General features: G+C 39.1%; 1 protein-coding gene across 2 annotated transcripts in view; it reads right to left on the bottom strand.

Moving 5' to 3' along the window:
• Positions 1–23,505, bottom strand: part of GLRA2 (glycine receptor alpha 2) — a 121,046-nt gene that overhangs the window by 50,531 nt on the left and 47,010 nt on the right. For both annotated transcript variants that reach the window (XM_041416495.1, XM_041416496.1), the window contains exon 7: positions 22,652–22,866. In XM_041416495.1, coding sequence (XP_041272429.1) covers positions 22,652–22,866 — 215 coding nt within the window. The remainder of the gene's footprint in view (positions 1–22,651; positions 22,867–23,505) is intronic.

Here is a 23,505-nt window from a genome sequence, read left to right as displayed (position 1 = left end):
CAGGATCTAAACCCTTGAGCCCTGAACAATAATCACCAGGAAAAGAAATTAATTTTGATGGGGATGTACTGTAAGTACTCCTCAGTGCCCAGATGAGAGACTGCTAGACTCAGAGCCATTCCTTAGGAAGCAGCTGTTTCTCACTGACTGCCCTGTCTTCAAGCACTTCTACTGAGCCATTCCTCTTTCCCAATCAACTAATTAATTTCCACACTGGAAAGCAAATGGAATCAACCTGGGATCCCTCTTGCCTCCTCATCTGATCACTGCACATGTAGCCAACACTCTCTGATGCCTGTTTTTCTCCATTCCCCACAGCCAGATCCCTTCCCCAGTATCTCCCGCCCATTTGCCAATTCCCTACTCTGCATACCCTCTGCTCAGGACATGAAGAGTCCATCAGAAAAGCTCCTGGCTTTCCAAGGAGCAATGTGGAGTGATGAGGGATGCCTCCAAATGGCATTTATCTGCTGTCTCCTTCCAGCCCCTGCAGCTGAGACTACACATTTGCCTTTCTCATTTGGCTTCCCCTCTATAATAGCCTGCAGCAGATGTTTGATATTTCACTCAGCACTAACTAGAAATGCATATTGTTTTAATTTCCATTAGTGAATCCCTGACACTCTCAAAGTCTTTTTCTCATGTATTCAGCTGCTGTTGAACACAATTAAATGATCCATCTCACAGTGGCTCTTCAAAATGGGTACTGAAACGTGGATTTTCTCTTTCTGAAAAAAAGTAATTAAACTGACCATGCAGCCTACACAAGGGTTGCCTTGACTGCACTGTTTTTTAATACTAAAACTGTAGAAGATAATGGTGGTAGATCTTTAGTCAGAGCCACTCCAGGATATTTTTCCAGGACCATCCAAAAATAATCCCATCAATATTGAGGTAGGACTTAATTTTTAGCAGCTGAGAGTTTAAATCTACTGCAATTCTGCAGAATGCAAACAAATAACAGCAGAGGAGTTGCTGCAGCCATGATGAGCTACAGATTTAAAAGGAAGTGGGTTTGAGAAGATGAGTTCTCTCTTATTAGGGCAGCCAATGTTCCTAAGAAGAAGAGATTGGTTTTGGAATGAGAGAACCTTTATAAGCATAATGCTGACAGGAAGCATCACCATCCAACAAAGCAGCACACTTACAATAAAGGTGCCTGTTGAGCCCTTCTCCCTTTCCCTGAGGTGATTCTCTGCTCCTGCCTCTCTCATGCTGTAAGTCTGATCTCAAAAGGCTCTGGTCCCTGCCTCAGAGGCTGCCTCACCAACAGCCCTCTGTGATCTGTGTGATGGAGGAGGCAGGCAGGATGTCCCCAGGGCATGCCAGGACCAGATGGAAAGGTGCACTGAGGTGCAGGTGCCTGTGTCTTTCCCCAGTCTTGTGTCCTTGAACCCTTTGATGGCAATGAGCCAATATTCCCACATCCTCCCCTGCTTTAGCTCAGATGAGAGGCTGCTGGAAAGGGGTGGTCACAGGGAGAGCACAGGCAGGGACAGGGGTGATCCACAGAAGTTTCTGAGGTGAAACTGCAGCCTGTCAGGAAGGGACAGACACCTTCAGTGGGGCAAAAGAGAACTTTAAGTGCAGTTGCACCTTTTCTCTGACTCTTCCTCTGATTCCCATCTCAGTCGGAGCAAGGATGAGGAGAGGGGGCAAAGTTCTGTGGCTGGCGAGAGGATGGCATGGCAAAGACAAAACAAAGAGGCTTCAAAAGGCTCGTTAGGACTGGCCACTGTGTATGTGACAGATTGATATGAATGTTTACACACGTGAGCCAGGATAAGCTGCCTTCTACTTTCAACTGGAAATACATGATCTGTTCCAAAGGCAAGGAAAATAGAAAGGAAAATGGCTCTCTCTGCCTCTTCTTGTCTGCCCTCATATTGGAAATGGTGTTTTGTCCTCCTTCAAAGTATTTAAGTTGCACAGCACATTGGTTTAAGTCAAAATTGACTTTATCCTGATCAGGCATGCGTAAAAATAGTTTTCCTCCATTTAATAATAACAGCAAAAAAGTTAACATGCCAAAACATTAACAGCTATTTCCTTGATACAGTAACTGGGTTAAATCTCATTAGTGATATCATTTTCTTATAAAAGCATCAGTTCAATTTGTCCATTATCCCAATATTTGCTTGAATTTCTAACACAAAGAAATATTATATGTTCAGAAAACAATTTTGTCACCATGAGCTGTGTATATGCCCTCCATAAGGAAATGGTCATAAAAGGCTTTAAAGAAAGTTTCTTGCAATTGAAAGAGTAAAAAACAATCTCAATTATATGAGTTTCTGAACACTGTTCCTCCAACAGACTTTAAGCACAGTATCTGCTATTGCTCAGTGTTCCTCCAGGTATTCGCAAGACTGTCCCTCCCTTTGCCCACAATTCTAAACACTTTCCCTACACTCAAATGTAATGCTAGAGCTCCTTCTTCCAGAAAGTAGAACGTGACTGAGTTGGGGCTATAAAATATGAACTTCAGGGTAAGAATTTATTTTGGTTTTGAAAGTCATGAAAGATCATTAAAAGCATTACTTGTAGTCAGGAAAGAATACTCAGGTGTTCTTACAGGGCTTTTCTATACCTAAATTGTGAATATAGAGGCAAATCAGCAGCAGACATTCTGTTGGATTTTGCAATTTCTTTGAGAGGGGGTAAACAGCAACTCACTTTTCCTTTTCATTTTTTTCTAAAACTTCCACAGTTATTAAAAATTCACATGTGCAGTTGTCCTAATGATTTTGAAGAGGCATAAATCTGTCTGACAAACAAGAAGAGGTGAGAGATGCTGTTCATAATTATTATACAAAATCCTGCCTATCTCAAGGTTTTTTCTTCCTTAGTCCTTTCAATTTGCTTCTATCAGTGTTAGCCATGGGAACTCAGCAGTTAATGTGGCTTATTTTCACACCTTTATAAAAGTCACAATCAAAAGCAGTAGGACCTCTGCCCTGAGGGCAGGGAGAGGGACTGGCACATTGCAAAATAGTTGTTCTTTTTCTTTAAAAGGTGAAGTCATCAATTACTCTTGTCCCTTTGCACAAGACTTCCTTTGCTCAAGAAATTTTAATTACTATTATCTAAACCTCACTTTCCTGTGTCATCCTAGCTAACCTGCAGTAGTTAAGTTGCCTTCTAAAGGATTTAATGTGAGTGGGCAGGACTGACTTCTTATACAGGCTAAAAATATTTGCTCTCTTAATGCCATGGTAGGTTCTGTCCATAAGAGGATTAATTAAACCATGCCTGTGAATATACAGATATGGTCACCAACTGCAGAGCACATTTGCACACACCCACAGTGAAATGAATTAATGTCTCCAGAGAACTGTGTCACTTTATCCACCAGCAAACTTCTCTGTCCAGGCCCTGTTTGGCTGCCTCTGAAGTGGGGACCTGGGACCTCAGCCTGGTGCTGGGTCCTTTCAAGCAAGACTGAGTCCTAGCACACAGGAGACAGCAGGGTGTGCTCCAAACCTCTCCTCCTGCCTCCACAGAGGCATGCCAAGAGATGTCTGCCAGGGAGACCCCAAACAGCCCTCAGGAGCCTGCATCTCACTGGCAGGATTAACCCACACTTCTCCGAGGAGAGAGCATTGCAGATGAGTTTGCAAACCAGTTGGTTCAGAACTGAGGATGCCACCAGGAGTTCTCTGCAGGACAGGATGTCTTGGTAACCCTAGGGTGTTGTAAGGTGCTAGCAGTAAAAAGATCTTTTTTTTTTTTTTTAAGTGGACATGCAATAGCAGGTTGGTCAGAGCAGAGTAGAGGGCAGCTCCCCTGCTATGTGTCAGCTTGTGATTGTGTTATTCACTTGAGTGGGTTTGGAGCTCACAAGTAACATTCTGTGGTGCAGAGCCTGGTACAGATGTGCTAACCCAGCCAGTAACTAAGTACCATGCAGCTCACTCTTGCTGCTCACTCTCTCCCCAGTCCTGCTGTGGTGTGGAGGTGAATCAGGAGGAGGTAAAAGTAATTAATTGAGATAAAAACAGTTTAATAATGGACATAAAGTAAAATAACACTACTACTGCTATAATTAATAATAATAATTAGTAGTAGTAGTGAAGTAATGAAGGAAGAGGAGGACAAGGGGAAGAGAGAGAGGAATAAAACCCAGGAAAGAAAGGGGATGCACAGTACAGCTGCTCCTCCCCCACTGACTGACATCCATCAAGGCTCCAAACAGTGATTGGCACCTCCCAGCCCACTCCCTCCAGTTTATATTCTAGGCATGGCATTGTATGGTACTGAATATCCCTTTATCTCATTCAGAACACCTGTCTTGGCCATGCTTCCTCCCAGTTTCTTTTGCACCTGGTCTCTGTCAGAACACGCAAAACTAAAAACGTCCTGGACTTACAGTAAGTACTATTCAGCAACAATTACACCATCAGTGTGTTATCAATATTATTCTCATACTAAGTCCAAACCACAGCATTTTAACAGCTACTAGGAAGAAAAATAACTCTAGGCCAGCTGAAACCAGGACAGAACTTAAGGAACATACAGAGCTGGTCACTCATTTTCAAAGTGAAGCTCAGGGCTCCTCCCACCAGGGCAAGCCCAGGCGTAACAGAAAAAGAGGCACCTGCTGAACATCCTACCTCCCAATTACTGCCTACTCAGGGAGATAGGAACAGTCCAAAAAGATCAGGGGAAGGAGAAAGAAAGAAGGAAAGGGCAAGGTTTTTCCCTACTACACAAATAACAACAGACTTTTAATGAAGCAGCTTCTTGTCTTTAGCTCTAGGCAGTGCAGGAAGCTAATTCCAAATCTTTCACGCACCTGAAGCATCGCTGGCCATGACTGGGACATGACAGTGTCTCGCCCCTCCCTGACAGTGCTCACAGCACACACTGGCCTGTATTCTATTTGCAGGGACCCCCATGGCAGGGAGGAATGATGCCTCTGAATCCCTGTTCTCAGAAGGCTAATTTATTACTTTATTATAGTATATTAAGTTAAAGAATACTATATTATACGATATTAAAGCATACAGAAAAGATACTTACTCAATGCTAAAAAGATAATAATGAAAACTCATGACTCTTTCCAGGCCAACACAGCTTGGCCCTGATTGGCCAATGAGTGAAAACAACTCACACCAGAATCCAGTGAAACAATCACCTTTGGGTAAACAATCTCCAAACACATTCCACGCATGAGCACAACACAGGAGAAGCAAATGAGATAAGAATTGTTTTCCTGTGCTCTGAGGCTTCTCAGCTTCCCAGGAGAAAAATCCTGGGCGAAAGGATTTTTTCAGAGAATGTGAATGCCACAGGCCTGGGGAGACATTCTGGCTCCAACACCTCTTCCAAGGCTTTGGCAGGAGCTCTCTGTCGCTATCGGGTCAGAGGTGACACTGGTGCTGAAACAGCATAGAGAGCTCAGAGTTTGGAAAGATTAAGTAATGAAGTGTGGGGGCCTCTAAAAACATCATGCTATCAATCTTTGCCTCATGGCACGCTTTTTTAGAGGCTTCTAAGCAAACTCTCTGCTTGATGCTGACCACGTGATATTACTACCAGACCAGGTGGGGCAGGCTGAGGGGGACACTGGCAGGGTATAATCTACATGATTCACTCATAACTTGTTCTGTCATAGTCCACTGAGTTCAGATACACCTTAGAGGGCCACAAAGCAAGTCAGCCTTAAGCACAGGACTTGGGAGATAAATGTGGTTTCCCCCTGGCTCTTACTGTGCTGCCCTTGACCGTGTCCAAAGTTGGAGTAGTGCAGCCCTGGGCTGGGGCATTGCTGGCACACTGGAGACAGCTGAGCAAATGTCATCAAACTGGTTGTGGTGGGGAGCTTCCTTTCACTTATCAAAACACAAAGTAGAGAAAAGAGAAGTGAAATTCTTGTAAAACAATTTAGCCATCTGAATTTCAGTTCTGGATCATATCTTAGGACAAATAAAAAAGGAAGAAAACTTGAAAAATGTTCTTCTCCCTTGTGTCAGTGCCTGTACTAGTTTTGTCTGTATAAGTGATGCCTGTGTTTACTGATTGCAGCTACCTGCATTAATCTATCAGGCCACACAAAGCTTTGCTGTATAAAATGGCAGGACAATGTCAAAGGGTTTCAACACAGAATGTGAAAAAAGAGACCTATAATCTCAGCAAAAAACAGAGAGTAGAACAGTATCCAGGACCATTTCACAAAAAGTACAAATTTTACTCTTATGAAGGTAGTTCTATTTTCCCTGGTCGCATAAAAAAGGGATTATACAAGTGTTAGTCATAAAAATGCTATATAAAGACATAAAGTTATCTTTCTATTCTCATTCACAGTTGACTTGCCAATAGACTAATTTAGTCCCTTTTAAATAGCATGTCTCTAGTCCTTGAGTCCCCTATAAACTTGTCCCCTATGGTTTCTAAAACTGTCCCCTATAAACTTTTTTTTTTTTACACTTGTCCCCTGTAGTTTCTAAAACTGGGATTTACTGATTTCTAGAACCTATTTCCTGAAGCGTGAGCATGCATGTGTAATACTCTGAATATAAAAGTTTTGTATTGAAAATACTTGGAGTAAAACCAGATTCAGAGATCTCTATTTCCTGGTTTTCTGCTTCATTCTGCTAGTTGCTCTTGGATCATAGAACAGCATCCTGTCCCAAGGAAAGTTTTCTGAACTGGACTTTTTTCAAATAAAAAAAAATAAGATTGTGCTGAAAAAAACCCCAACCAGTAAGATCAAAATCCATATTTACCACCAGACAGGTCTGGTGCTTGGCTCCGTGACTGAGTCCACAGCATCACTTGGAACTCTGTGCACTGCTGGGGGTAAAGAGTGTTGATATCATCACCTTCTTTTTGCTCCTCCAAGAGCCATGAATGCTAGGTAATCTCCAGGCCAGTGAAGCTTATCTGAGACAAATGCCAAAGATACATTTCGTGTTCCATGGAGGACACGGAAGGAGCCAATCTCCAGAAGGATGTGCTCCAGGACTCTCCTGTATTGATGTACCTCACCCTGAGAGTGCTTGGGGAGGTGCTTCTCGCACACATCTCCTGAGCCTGCCAACACAACATGGAAACACCACAAAGGGAACCCTCTCCACAGCAGTCCCAGTTCTGTGCCTGGGAACAGCTGGAGCCCTGCAAAACCAGCCTCTCTCACAGTATCCTGGCAACTCTGGATGGAGTGTGCTTATGTGGAGGGGAAGAGAGATAGGAGGAGGAATGATGTGGGGCTGTTTGAAAACACTTGTATAAATATGTTCACTTCAGGTTCATTTTTACAAGTGACATGTACAGTACAACAGATTGCTTTGTACCTTTTTTTCCCCCACTGCAGCTTTGGTTTTCTATGAAATCACCAATTGGCAGATTTTCACCCAATTTCCAGAACTAGAAATGACAGTTAAAAGCAAAAAGGATGCAGGATAATTACTTTCCTTCAGTTTTATTCTAACACTGAAGTCCCAGTTGCAGTGCTCTTATCTGCTATTATTGCTGGGCATTGGTAGCAATGGTGAAATAGTTAAAGCCTTTTTGTGAGGTAGCAGTAAGCAGAATTGTTGAACAAGCACAATAGCCTTGATAAAATTCTCAGAGGAGGGGAATGCTTTCTGCAGTTGGCAAAGTATGTGCTTGTTTGTTAGATAAAATGTAATTTCACTTCTGGTTTAATCTCTTCACAGAATTCTTGCATTTCAATCCATTTTTTGCAAGTCTGAATTACAAAATATTCTGCCTTCATCACCAAATTCATGTATAAACAATGACACCTGAAAATTTAAATATTTGCGCATGAAAAATAAGGTGTAATGTGACCACTGTTAGTTTTAGAGCTAAACTCTTGCATTGGAGATTATCTAGTAGAATAAAATAAATGAAAACATTTTTCACAAGAACAGCATATTGGGAACTAGCTGTGGTTTCACAGACCTGTTTTTCTTAATCAGCAAAACTTCCTACTGTTTTGGGATCCTAGATTTAGAAGTGACCAAGAGACAGCACAGGGAGATGGTAAATCACAAAAAATGGTTATGACAACAGTGTTGAAATATTAACAGCAGATTCTGTCTAATGGAGCACTGGAACTAGCAAGAGCACACACAACAACATATAGGTGTCAGCTTTCAAATTTGAAACAAATCAAAATCATCCAAAAAAGAAGTACTACCATATGTTTTCTGGGTTTAGCTCTTTGTTCTCCTGGGTTACTTGTGGGATCCCTAAATTTTGCATTTAAAGAAGACACTTATCTGCAGAATGTTGATTTAATTAAAGAAAAAAAAATCCACTAAAAAATAAATATACTCAAGTTCTCCAGTTGGTAAATTAGTCAGAGGTTTTGTGTCATTCTAAAGGAATGGAAGATTTAGCCTCACTCTGAAAAGTAGATCTCAGTTTTATGGTGTGTGCTTGCTCCATGCATATGAAAAATCCACGGATCCACACAAAATACTGCAGAACTTAACCAGCAAAGCTCAGCTTTTCATTTTCTGACAGATTGTAGAATCTCCCATGCATCCTGTTGGCACACTAGAGCAAAGGACTCAATTAAATACTTTATATTAGATTTTGAGACACACTTTTAACCTTGCTCACTTACTGACCTCTACATGCATTTACACAAAAAATAGCAAATAAAACATGACCCCAGTGAGCAAGAAGCTCTAAAATTGTATATTGGAGACAATATTTATCACAGAGGGAAAGATAACTCCTAAGTCAGAGACTTGCATTTGCCTCTCCCTCCTTCAAACGTGCATAACCACAGTGACATCCAGCATGTGAATAAGTGCAACCCAGAGCTCTCACAGAACATCATATAAATGCTCAATTTATATTGATAAATATAAATTTATCAATAGCATGCATGGCAGATCTATGCATAAATGTAAAAATGACACTGGTACATAACTTTAAATGATGTAAGAAAACCAATATTGGCTCCAGTCAGTATGAAATGTGACCATTTTATAAGCAGGAGGATTTCATAAGTTTAGTGGATGACAATCCCTTCTTGAAATGCTTAAATCATTTTTATCTAGGAATGCGTGCATTGAAGAAACCACTAATATCAGCCTCTGATTTCCTCCTAGAATGCCAGTTTATGTTGAGAATTGATTTTTTAATCCACTGCGAAGTCACATGTTTGAATTATTTTTACTTTGTATGTATTCAATTTTCTTTTCTAATTTACAGCTCCAAGAGTCAAACTGAGTCTTTGTGATAGCACAGTTGCAGGTCTCTGCCTAGAAAACTGGAACTGGAGACAGAATTATGCCCTGTGGGCAGCCTCACTGCCTCTGAGCAGGTCTTAGAGTAACCTCCTGTAACCTATTTGTCTTTAAGATTAACAAACGTGTAACGGGCTGAAATGAAACAAGAGTTTGGATCCCACCTCATCTACAATTAATTTCTTCTAATCCCTGTTGGCATGGCATGTGAATAAGAGTGAGAAGGAGAAAACTAATTTCTTTCCCTAAATACAACAGGTTTGAGCTTAATCACGCACAAACAGTAGATGTAGGTAAGAAAATTCTTGTATAGTTAATTGTCTGGGAAAAAAAAAAAGAGTAAGTTTTGAATATTTATGTATTATGATGCGCTTTTTAGTACATTTCATATTGCATGTTTGGGATGGGATTTACCTCACACTGCTTCAGACAAATGACTTTCAGACTGGTCAGCCTGGCATTGCTGGTTGACACTTGAAACAAGAGGTCACCTAACCTGCCCCACATACCTACGTGAGTGTCAGAAAAGTTTGGCAGTGGAGGTGCCTCCCTCTCTCAGGTGGCTAGAAAGACAGTCCAAAACGACTTTCAGACACCTCAGTTTTGACATCTGAATCTCACTTCATGTTTACAAGTCAGTTGTTTACTTTCTGATTTAAAATTATTGCTAAAAAACCAGATGCAGATAATAAAATAGCCATTGCAAGTAAAAATAGCAAAAATTTATCTGGCTTTCTCTGAACAACTTCAGAAATGCAAATGCAAATAGAACACAATTTCTTTCCATTTTGGGCTATTTTTCTTCAGTCTGCTATTACAAACCACAGCTGAAAAATTGCCCTCTATTCATAATTACACAGAGCTACACATTCATGTTTTCAGTGCATGTTTAGAATCATAGAATCATGAAGTTAAGGCTGGAAAAGACCTTTAAGATTATGAAGTCAAACTTTCAGTGCAGCACCACACCATATTCACTATCAAAACATGTTCTCAAGTGCCACATCCACACGTTTTTTGAACACTTCCAGGGTTGGTGACTCAACCTCTTCCTGGACAGTCTGTCCCAAATCTTTTCAACCCTTTCTGTGAAAAAAAGTCTTTCCTGATATCTCATCTAAACCTCCCTTGGTGCACCTTGTGGTCATTTCCTCTTGTCCTGTCACTTGTCCCCTGGGAAAAGAGGCTGACCCACCTGGCTGCAGCCTCCTTTCAGGCAGCAGTAAGGTCCCAGCTCAGCCTCCTTTTCTCCAGATTAAACACCCCCAGCTCCCTCGGCTGCTCCACATCAGACTTGTGCTCCAGACCCTTCCCCAGCTCTTTCTCCAGGCATGCTGCAGCACCTCAACATCTTTCTTGTAGCAAGGGGCCCAAAACTGAACACAAGATTGGATGTGAGGCCTCAACATCACCAGTGATGTACATCATTAGTGGATTGTAAACTATTAAAGGTCTTGTTATATATGTGTTCCTCTCTTCACCCTGCCCCATCTGTTAAATAGGTTTTTCTTTTTTCTTTTTTATCTTACATGGATGAACAAGTGACTTTTTACATTGGTACAGTTCCACTAACCCAAAAGGAGTTCTACATTTTGAATTTTTTACTATTTTTAATATTGTCTTATTCACTTCAATTGGTATTAGAAATTATTGCCTATCCACTTTGTTCATGAAGAGCTTTTTCTCTCTCAGACTAATGCTGTCACTGGAACTTTTCTGTCTTATAATTAAAGAAACTCATAAATTTACATGTACCATACAAATCCACATTGTTCCCATTTGATGATACAAAGAGTTCTTAAAAATTCTGACTTCACCTCCCCCATATACCCAAATCATCACTTGTTTGTCTGGCTGGAATCTGGGAGGCTCGCAGGCAATCCCACTTTTCCCAGCTGCCCAAGACTCTACTGCTATTTAAGTGGCTAAAATGAATATAAACTACCATTTTTACAACCCTGTCTGATACTCCTTCTAAGTTACCACTCATTTTAATGAAACTTTTCAGTTTTTATTTCAAGAGGAACAGAAAGGGACTGGCAATGGAGTATCAGCTCTGGAAAGCTGTGGGGAAAAGATGAATATGACTACTGAGACTATAACAGAACCAAAGAGGAGGAGCAGGAAGAAGGAAGCTATTATCAAGAGTTTCCACAGTAGCGTGGTTGTGGTTACTGTATTTTAAAAGATTATATTGGCACAATGAGAAAGATACAAGACTGAAGGCTGACAAGACATTGAATGAGTGAGAGACAAAAGAAGCTCAATTTGCAGTTTACAAACAACAAAAAAAAAAGTTCAGAAGGTCACTTGGTTTCATCATAGGATTTCCTGGATGAGAAGACAGTGGGTCTGAACAGCATTTGGAGACCAAATAAGAATTGCATAGCAAGGAACACTGGCTGGAGGGTAAAGCCAGAGAATCCTCTCTTTAAAAACACTTCCCTTTAAGAGTGTGCCCGGGTAGTTATTGAAATAAAATTCCAAACTCCATTTTCAAAAGAAGACTGCACACTTTCAAGACAAGCTGAAGCTGAATACAGAATATCTACAAAACACAACTGTAGCAGAAATTTGATGCAAAAAACTAGTGTTATCCTGGAAAGTCACATTGGCCCTTCTGGAGCTGGAAAATTATTTCTACAAGTCACTAAGCCACATCAGAATTCAAACAGTCCAAACTATGCCCCAGTAACTTGAAGCTTCATATGTTGGTTACCAAGAGCATGGCTGCAGTTCAGTGTGAGGCAGTTTGATTTTATTCTCTTCTTCTCAGCGTTTGTGTGCCTGAGCTTGATCTTGTGTGGTAACTTTTTAATTAGAGCAGTTTTTCTCTGAACCCTTAGTATTATTCATGCTTGAAAAGCACCTACCAGTATCTGAGTAAATATTAGATCTGAGTAGGATGCAATTTTTTCCCTTCCCTCAAGATTTTTGACATTTCAGAAATGTATCCAAAATTAGAATAAAAAATGAAAATGCAAATAAGTCACAAACCACAAAGTTGGGGGTTTTAAATAATGTTAATTGAATAATTTCTATAATTTCCTTTTTCATGTCAAGCCTTTCAGCTATTTTCAAACTGGTTAAAATTTTGATTTCCAGGTATTGAGGCACTTCAATAATGATAATAATAATAAAGATGTTTTGGAGAAATCTGACAGTGGTGGCTGGAAGTCAACAGAAATTATTTGGGGAATTTTTCCAACAAATGAAAATATTATGCTAAAGTATCCTTTTCATAGCTCCAACAAAGGGATATGTTTTACAAAAAGCAGTTCCTCAGAGAAAATGCCTGACCCCACATAAAGTGTTTGTCACTGCTGGAGCACAGATCTTATACAATGTGTACTACACAAAGAGGAGAAAGGAAGAACTATTTATTTGATTTTAGCTATAAACTGCAGAATTCATTTTTAGCTGAAGATAGCATATCTGAAGATTCACTTTCATTCTCTCTTCAGGGTGTTTTTCACTTGCCTTTTCTTTAGAAGAGCATCTCAAAAGAGTATAAATTGAAAAAAAAATCACAATGAGAACAGCAGCTAGTAGTGCTGAGGGTGTATTTTAAAAATCTCTTTCACAGATGGCAGACAGAGGAGCTGGGTAAGATGATTTTGAACTCTGCTGTGGACAACAGCTGCTATAGAAAACACCTTGCTTTAACAAAGAGGGAAGTACATCTGGAGGAAGTCTGTGTAATCACAGAAATCATGAATGAAACTGGCCAAATGAACTGCCACGAAGTGCAGTTCCCATATTCAGGCAATGCACAGCCTTTAATGAGATATGTCTTTCAATTTGGGAAAAGCTTTTACTGAAACCTCATTAATGTAAGAAGCTAATCCACTCTTATAACTGCACTCACCAAGAGAATTTTACCTTTGAACAATTCACCCTGACATCATTTGCCAGGCTGCAGGTCTTTCCTGGAAGGATGTGTAGTACACACTTTTTTAACTTGTGAAACATCTGTCTGCTGTTCCAATCAATGCAGACTGTCCCAGTCTGTTCCAGCTGTGCAGCTCACACATAACACTTCTAGCATGAGCAATGCAGTGTTTATCCTGATCCTAACGGGGCACTGGAAAATTGCTAGGGAAAAAAGTCTCATTTACCAAAAATCCCCAAGAATACCCAGTTAAAAGCAACACTACACCATTCCTAAAACATGAGAAATGAACCAGCTTCAGAGGGAATAATTAACCATTAAGAGAATAATTATGTGTTTTTCTTCCCTCTCACTAGATGGGGTAGATAAAGAAAAGATACCAAAAAAAAACCAAAACAAACAAAAAAAAAAAAAAAACCAAAAAAAAACCAAAAAAAAAAAAAAAAAAAAAAAACCAAAAAAAAACCAAAAAAAAAAAAAAAAAAAAAAAAAGCAACACATTTCTTCCTAGAGTGGTATTTTATCCTTTTTGAGATACATAAAACCAGTGTTGGGATGGGTTTTTTTTCATATCCAGGCATAGATATATGCATAAATGAGTTGATCTGTGCTATTTTCGTAACATAACCCTGTCATCCTTGACTTTGGGGAGCCCTGGCAAAAATAAGGGCAGCAGTAAAGGCTGAGCATCTGAATGCTTTAAGTCACATCATTCCCAGTGACAGGATTTTGTTTTCATTCTGAGCAGATTCTGTTTGTGCTAGAATGTTCAGGAGACAGCAAAATGCAGCCAACAAACTCATAAAATAGATCCTGTCAGACAACTACAGCTTCCTTTAAAAAACAAGTGAGTATCTTTATTGTTTGAATTAGAAAAAGAAACAGAACAGAGTATCTAACTCTAAAGAGCCTTTATTATAATCCTGACATTTTGGCTGCTTCACTTTCTTAATTTTTCATATTTTCTTTGTCAGTTCTACGGAAAATCAAAGTGTTTTTAAGTAATTTTTTTATGAGCAGAGCACACTCAAGCATAAAGTGATGTGGTCCAGGAGGGTGCTACTCTCATTGCAGTCTGTCACCAATCTAATATGGTTCCCTCAGAAATTAAGTGATGATTTCAAGTTGATCATCCCTTAAGAAATGGGTGGACATCAGTGCCTCATGACCACAGATAAATTTAAACAGTAAAACTGTTAACAAAAGTTTAGTGCAAACCAATCAATAAGTTGTTCCAATTCCTATTAGACACACAAAGGAAAATGCCCTTCTGCAGGAAAGAGACAGAAAATGCAATAATTTACATCAATGAAGTAATTAAAGGCAATTTTTAGTTTCTCAGTATACAGAAAGTTTCTCCAATTAGTGGCAAATATTGATATATTCTCCTTACAAGTGTCATTATCAATAACTATTTATAACATAATTGTACTATCTTTTCTGTGAATCACTGAACTGAGCAACACTTGTTATGTATGCTCCCTTTTTCTTAACTTACACTTTCTGCTGTGACTGACTCATTATGTTCCTCTCTAGATGTACTGAAAGCTCTGGCTCCGTTCTCCAGAGCCTTAACCTTTGGTGGAATGAGGGAAGACAGCACACCATGTCTGTTTCCACAGGCAGGGCAGCCTAACACCAGATAGGAGCTACTGAGGATCAAAGCTTTTTATTCTCATGCTCCCCTTTCTTTAAGACAAGATATCTCAATTAACTCCAAGCTTCTAGGAAGAGGAAATAAGAAGAAAAAGACATTATTTCATCACAGTTTAAAACTTTAAGACAAGGGTTTGTGAATAAGGACACATCCTAGAATGCATGCCTTAAAAACCAAAATTATATCATTTTCTTGGTAACACCTAGTTTAGAATTGTTTCATTTCCAAAGCTGATCTTAATTCAGCAAAGACTATTGTGCCACACTATTGGTGAATTAAAGTTGTCGTTTTGTCATAACACTGATATTTTATGTAAAAACAAGACACACTGGGTCATTTAGTTCCTGCTCCTGCAAAGTTTGTTTGATGCATCCATGAAAAAGTAAATTGTCTCCCTCTCTTTTCCTTGCAGGGAAGTGGGTGAGGAGAAGACAGAATTAATACTTTTAGGTATCAATATCAACAAGTAATTCTTTTTTCCCATGAAAATGTTTCCCAAAGGGAAAAGAAAGATCTGTCATTCAAGTAACAGAATTCAAATGTCTCCATTGTCACTCAGCTTTTGGGAGTAAGATGTCAATGGCCCAGCAGCCATGTGCAGTGAGCACTGATATGCAGACTGGAAGGCAGCAGCCTTGAGGTAAACTGCAAATGAAAACGGTTTTCACAGACTCCAGGGGGTCCCATCAACATTATTTCAAATGAAATATTAACAGAATATATTCATAAGTAATAGTTCTAGATGATCTAATAGAGTCAAGTCTTGCAATTACTTGAAACGCATGAGCCACAACAGAGCAAGTCATTGCTTCAGAGTGAGTTTGCAGTGCTTATGTCTGTGAAAGAGCAGCAGAAGGCACTCCTCAGAGAGACACTAAAAGCCACCAGAAAGTCCTGAAGGGTGTGACAATGAAGCTGAAGGCCCCAGTATTGTGCCAGGGTTATGAAACAATCAGCAGACTGGTGTGCACAATAACTTCAACCCTTTTGTGATGCTCGAAATAGGCTCTGCTGAATGCCAGCCCTCCCAGATGAATGCATTATAAAACCTGCTGAGGAAGTGCCAGGAGTACTCAAGCTACATCCCAGAGGTATTCAGACACATCTTATTGCATATTTTTAGCTGTCACACATGACAGCAACTACTGCTTTTGTTGTACAGTAAATACCACCATCTTCACTATACTGAAAAGTAAACTTTGAAGTTTAGATGAGTACAGTGGAAAAGGTGGCTGATTTACTCAGTCATTCATTTTTCACTTCCATAGAGTAGAATCTGCTGTAGATCCTAAGGTATTGGTATCAATCAGACAACAACAGCAGTCATATCTCATCAATCAGTTTTGCACAGAATGAAGGACAGAGGGAAACTCTAGAACCCACACATAATCATTGTAAGACCCAAAGAATATCCAGGGTACCACATACCCACAGCCAAATTCCACAGAATAATGTGACAATTTCTAGCATCAGATTTAGGTGCTGTATTTTAACTTTTATATTGTTCTTCCTGCTGCTTTTCTTACAAGTAGCATGGGTTCTGCTGGGTTTTGTTTTCTTGCCTATGCAGAATACTGAATACTTCAGTTTTATACAGCTAGAAACAGCTGTGGAATGGAAGAAAAAGAATTCTTCCTATTATGGATGCATGATCACAGCATGTGAACTGTGCCAAAGATCATCCAACATCATTTGAATTGAGATTTCTGCTCCCAGTGAAGTTGTAACTGCACAGGCTAGCTCTGTAAGAACCTACCTGGGTCTCAAAAGTGCAAAATTTTCAAAAAAACAAGGTGTCTTTAACAAGACCAGCTGATGTACCTGGAAGTAGCAGAGAAGTTTTTGGGCACCACAGATTCTTTTAAGTGGGGCCAAGGATGTATTTTCAAGCTGGCACTAACATGGCCACAGTGCTATAAATATTTTAAGAGGCTGGAAAGTTCTCCCTGGTACTCCACGTATCATCTGAGGTATGCACCACATCTCCCACTGCCATTCTAACAAACTCCTGCCCTCAAGCACACACATATTAATATCCTGCTTCAAAACCTCTATTGAGAAAACATGCTTAAAGGGAGACAAAATAAGAATAAAGAAATGACATATGAACATCTGTAGAGCAGAACCATAAAACACCTTTCCTGAACTATGAGTAGGTACTTATAAACTACTTGTCAGGAATAATTTTTTTCTAGCATTTTGTAGGATTTTTATTTGTACACAAAAGTCTCTATTTAGTGCCAATCAGTTTTTACCTATTTAATTGTTTCAATAAGCCACAGTATGCAAACAAATGTCCACTTACTTAAAGGCTTTTTTACTTTTGGAACTTTTTTGTTGAAAATTAGGTTCAGTTGGTATGACTTCCTTCATGATACAGAGTAGAACAGATTTCTATATCCAGATTCAAATACTGTATGGAATACACCAATGGATATTGAAAATATTGTCTCGATACAAAAATTAGTTTTACTTATCTTTGTCAACTTCCCAAAAAAATAGTTAATGTAGGTTTCAAGATCTCTTAATATTAGTAAAAAGGAATATATGTTGTACGTCAAAACTACAATGTGAACAGAAAAGTTATATAAGAATACTGGAAATTAACAAAACTAAAACATTTCCATGCAGGCACATGACTAAAGAGTAGCTCCTCATAGTTACCTGACAAAGCAGCCTGACTGCCCAAGAGTTTGGACAGGGTACCCTCTTTCACTCTTTTAGAAAATTGACAACCAATAAAATACTCGAGGGTCCTGAATAATTTTTTTAAACTGAAAGTTGAAATTTGTTTACAGTAACACTATCAGGATACATAAATATGTGATGTAGACCAGACACATTAAAGTATCAAGGTTTAGGACCATTAGGACTCCAGCAGGAATTTGTAAACAGCTTATAACAATTGGGTTGTCTTAATCACTTAAGCAGTGTATAAAATGCTCAGACACCCACATAATCCAAGTGCCAATTAACAAATCTCATGATTGCCAAATTACTTCCACATTTCCTCTTCAGATCCGGAGACTAGACTAAAAGTAATTCGTCAAAAAATTGCTTCCATTCCAAATTACTTCATTATTGCTTTTTTACCATCATGCTGCACCAGAATGTATCATCTCTGTGCTTTGCTAATGAAACAGTAAGCAATCACCTTTGGTGCCCTATTTCCTATGAAAGCAAATGTACACAAAACAGAACAAAATCATCACTGATAATAGCATCTATTCCTTTGTCCTGATTGGTATGGCTCCTCATTTATTTTTTTCCCTCTTATTATGGTATCATTTTAACCTTAATTTTAAAAAAAAATCAATCAAAAGTGCCATATTCTTGTATCTTCTTTACTTGATAGCTTCTGACATTCAAAAAAGAAAACTGGCCTGCCAGAAGTCAAAGAATCTGTAAAAGTCTCCAAATATGCGGGGGATAGCGGATGACACATAAAAACAGTCATTTACTGCCAAAGGGGATAGACTTCTTTGGCTTTGGTTTTTCAAGTCTCTGTACCTATGCTTTTATTCCATTTGGTAATATATGGAGTGATTTAAAGCAAAATGAAGTGAATGAAAGGACTCCCAGAAGTTTTGGTGAGCTTTGAATGAGACTTTTTTCTGCGCAGATTGTTCCCCAGGGACAGAAAGTGCATTCATTAAGCACTGTGCATTAAAGCAACACAATATGAATACTATGCAACTGTGTAAAATACAGTTGCCATCACTTGACTTAAAATATCCTGAAATGTTTTGCTTTATGGCATTAAAAGTAACTCATTTTCTTGGACTGTTGTTGCTAAGGTTTGGTTTATGTAAGTGTTTTAAGAAGAAAGCAGTCTGAAAAATACACAACTAGCACAGCAGAGAACTCATTATTCTTTCAAATGCTTCTTTTGAAAATCCTTTCAAACTTTTTATTCTGTTGATTCAACAGGAGAGCCATTTACAAGTAAAAAGAACAGCACGAAAATGGTGCTTCAAAGCTCTGAAGAAAAGAACTGTTTTGTAACACTTCTTAACAATTCTGCACTACTGGCCCTTGAATTCCCCCTGCTTTACTCCCCCAGCTTACACACACCTGGGACTGTAAGTCAAGACAGATGTCCTGGTGTCCCTGGTGGTGCCCAGACAACGCTCAGTCCCTGTTTTGATGGATACATGGTGCCCTCTGGGTCCGTGGGACTGGTGCTTCCAGAGGACAAGCAGGGCCCTGCCTGGCTGTACGGTCGGTCAGGTTCACATCTGGTGCACCCCGGAGCTCCTCTGCAGAGGTACAGCCCAGCACAGCCCAGGTGCAGGGAATGTCCCTGGCCCATGCCCAGGACTCACACAGCAAGCTCAGGGTTACCTGGAGATTTCTCTGTGGCTGTGTGGTCACAGGGATGGCCCAGCTGGAGGCCAGGATCTCTGCTCAGCTGGCTGATCAGCAAGAGCCACTGGTGCAGCTGGGTGCACAAACATCACCCAGATGGAGTTTTTAAGTGGAAAGTGATGACGGGACCAGGGAATTCAGACATAAGAGTATCAGATGTGGGTGAGACTTATGCATATGAACACGTGGGAAAAGGAAATTATCATAGAAATCCTGCTATTTTGGATCACCATTCCTGGGCATCCCATTGATGGATTAGTCAAACTTGAAGTAGGGAATTCCATCCCAGCTTTCTGGATGAGTTCTTTACCACCCCCTAACACAGGACAATTCTACATTACAGGACCCCTCACAAGTTCTCTGTAACATACACAAAATAATTTCATCACTTTAAAAGAGATTGGCTCCATGGTAAATATTTATTAGAATTTCACCCCATATTACAGCATTACAAAATACTCCAAATATAATAATCCCACAGAAATACTACAGAATTTACCAAAGAAATATATTTCATTTAGAAGTGTACATTCTAGATAATTATCTTATATGCAGCGAATATGAGATTCAGATTGACTTAATTTCATTTCCTTTCATTTTCCTTTCTTTTCTTTTCAGCAATCTCAATCTTATGGTTAATTTTCAACAGCTGAGTGCCTAATGTCTGTGTGGCCACGACCTACTATTATGAAATCAGTGTATGGAAATTAATGTTAGTCATTAATATGGAAAAGAGTGATTTTAAGCAACAGAACATTGTTGTGCTATCTTACACCAGGGTTGAGAACAATATGTAGGTAATTGCTTCTAAACAGTAACACTTTAGTCATTTAGATAGTGACTTGGAAACAGACAAAAAACCCTAAGGAATCTTATCACAACTTTTCTTTGTCTTTCTTAGGTAAAGAAATTATTGCCATTAAAGTTGGCAAGTTGTGATACTATGTTGTTTTTTGTGGTAAAGCTCTATTAAAATAGAGAAGAATGGAAAGAAACTCTTGGCTTGAAACTGGGTAAATTAAAGTTAAATTGCATAAATCTATATTAATAAGAACAGGACACAAAGAAGGATGGGGAAATTATATTGTATTCAATCCTAGGCTGCTTTCACAAGCAAAGTTGCATTTGTGTTTTTCAGTATTCTTGCAAAAAAACCACCCTCCTGAAATATCTTATTCTGTTAGACATTCATGCTAGGAGCAACTTTTAAATGGATGTTTTATTGGCAGCCTAACTTTCTGTGTCTTGGCAATATGTAGACAGGGCTTAGAAAACCATTATTTTTAAACAGAGATTTTGAGGCTTCAGGTCTGATACTGTTTTGATTCAGTTCTTTTCATATTTTTATTTCTAGGTGCATTTCAGCTGGACAGATTTTGTTAATAAATACAATTTTCGTATTAAGTTACAGATGGGGTTTTAAAACAGCTAAATGCCTGGAACAGCAACAGCAAGAAAATCTTGTTTCTATGTATAAGGAATCAGGTAGTGGTGATTCAGGACCTGAATGGAGCCCATGTTTCTCCAAGCACCTGAATCATCCAAGGTGGGAGTCAGCTGGCTGGAATGCTGGCATTTACTTAGAATCACATTTTTAAGTCAAGTGACACACCTTCAAAAGCCCCCACAGGGATTAACTAACATATAGAGATTAAAGCTATAAAATAGAGCTCAGCTGAATTACACAGGAAAAATACAACAGCCTGACTGAAATGAGTTGTACTGGGCTTTCTGGTGAGATACTTTTCTTAGTGCCTGTTTTCTGGCAAAGGAACACAGCAGAAGATGGAGTATGGGCAGAGCACCACCATTCTCTGACAGCTGATGAGATAAATGTATTTAATCCTGAGGCTGGAGAAGAATCTCTCCAATAATCAACATATCACGGTCAAAATATTTTGCATCTTCTTATTCTTCCACTCAGCAAATACTTCTCTACTCAAACACAACAGGATGCAAAAGGGAAAACATTTCAGCTGGATCAAAGGCCTATGATGAAAACACCTTCTAAAGCATTTGGGGCACACCAACACTGCAGAGCCTTTTGTCAGGGCTTGTTTGCCCAGGAGGAAATGTGGGTGGGAATCTCCACTACAGTGATTCTATTATCTATACTTCTCAAGCCAGATAATTTATAAGAAACTTGGAATATTTCACATGGATTCATGTTGTGCCATCTAGACACAGTCTTCAGCAATCCAAACTTGCTAGTTGAAGAGCCTATATGATTTTTGTCAAGATTATTTTTTCAGAAATTCTTTTCAGAATGCTTACTGGTAATATGGACTGAATTGTCTGAAGAAACATATAATAAATTTCAATTTGAAATTCTGAGTTAATATATGAGAGGCTTTCAGTTTGCATTGAAAATGATGCTTCTCTCCAAGTGAATAAGGGAAGCTGAACTAAATGTACTCACCAGATTTTTAAGTGATACTTTCTCATTACTAACAAAGAAGTAAGACAATCCGTGCACTTTTTGGAGTTTCCCTATATTTTTGGAGTTTTCCTCCACTTGAACAACTTGCATATGTGGAATGAGACTAAATGTGATACTGAGGGTGAAGCACCACAATATACAGCCTGCTTTCTTGGAATGGATCATGAACAACAAACACTCAAAATTTGTGCTTTTCATTGACACTATGATCCCAGTCCCTTTGATACCAGACTGCTGGAAAAGGACTCTTCAGGGAGTGCATCTCATAATTCCTTAGACTATTGCAAACCTACCCACCTCTGAGCTCCCTTCCAGAAAATTGTATAAAACCTGAGTTTGCACATTAAATTAGGCTTGGAATGCTATTATCAAAAGCATTTGGGCTGTGCCTGTGCTGAAAAGAGCTGTCAGCCTGACTAAACAGAGAATCCAGTCTGTAATCTGTAAATTCATCTACAGCATCTGGCCAGGATTAAAAAGACCACAAAATTTGAATGAGAGGATATTTTTGTGCATAGATAGGATGAAGGTCTTCAGATGATGCTAGAATGAGTGGAATATGGAAAAATTATGCTGTTAAACAAAGACACCAGCAGTTCCACACTAAAAAGTTTCAACAAAGAAATCTTTTAGTTGCATATATGTTACATACATGTATTTTATATATACATTTCTGGGGTATATATTTATATATTCATCGGACTAAGTGCCATATGTAGAAACATCAAGATACATGACAGTCTAACAGTCCAGTGTTTTTAAAGTCCCCAGTCTGAAAGAAATCCAGGAAGTTATCTAAATACCTCAGAAAATCTTGTTTCTAAACACTCAAAAATAAGTATCAAAACCAGTAGAAACTCATTAAAAATTCATACTGCTGAACCATTCAGCCATCCACCAAAACAGGAAAAACATTCCTTAATTCAAATGCAAGGAAGGGTATTGCAAATTTAACATCACACTGTTACCACTTTCTCATCTATCCTTATCAGATGCATATTTACACAGATCTTCCTGAAATTTAAAAGGGTAGCACAAACATTTCTTATTAAGAGCAAATTCATGGTATAAAATTATTTCCTTACTTTTGGGAGGGAAGCTCTCGATCCTGAGCTTTGTGTGGTCATTGTCAAAACTGTAGTGATGCCCAGTGCAACTCTGGCTGGAGCAGCATCCATGTTGATCCAGAAAGAAACCCAGGATAAAATGACAATCAGCAGGCTAGGAATGTACATCTGGATTAAATAGTATCCCATCTGACGCTCCAAATGAAACTTGACTTCAATGCATGTAAACTTTCCTAGAACATGAAATTACTTTCATAAATGCTTTTTGCACATTTTTATCTTGTTTGCTGAACATAAGTTAGATGTGTGGCCTGTTTCCTAACCTAATACTGTAAGCAAATCCTGATACACAAACACTAGTCAACCACTTGTTGCATACTAGCTTGGGGGAAGCATGGGACCACTGAAGTATACTGTGCCCCATTCTTCATATTAACTGAGAAAATTAATATTATCACAATTGTTTCACCTCCAGAAAATGCAATGTAATGTTTCTTTTCTCAGCATTCAATGAGCTTTTACTTTAGTCAAATATAATGTCAAGTAAAGGGGACAGCATTTTGATATTTTAGAGGCATGAGATAAAGCAATTGTGTTTGAACAGATAAATTGTAACCTACTGCTCTTACAGTCCCAGGGTAGATCACACTCCTCATTCTGACAACGTCATTTGCCTCTGTCTGTGGATTATGTCTCACAGCAGAATCAACTCAAAGTCTCCTTTGAATTTGCTAGAAGTCTGACTCCAGGAAACCTAAACCAATCTCTCGTGGAAGTGAGAGATTCTTCAAACAAGCGACAGCTGGGGCACAGCAGACCCAGGGGACAGAGGTTTCAGCTTGCCTGACAGTGGAAGAAGCTGTACAGCAGGA

The sequence above is a fragment of the Onychostruthus taczanowskii genome, unplaced genomic scaffold (assembly GCF_017590055.1).
Source record: "Onychostruthus taczanowskii isolate IOZ18803 unplaced genomic scaffold, ASM1759005v1 scaffold52, whole genome shotgun sequence".
Taxonomy (NCBI): domain Eukaryota; kingdom Metazoa; phylum Chordata; class Aves; order Passeriformes; family Passeridae; genus Onychostruthus; species Onychostruthus taczanowskii.
The sequence above is the reverse complement of the archived record's forward strand: the minus strand, read 5'-3'. Positions and strand labels throughout refer to the sequence as shown.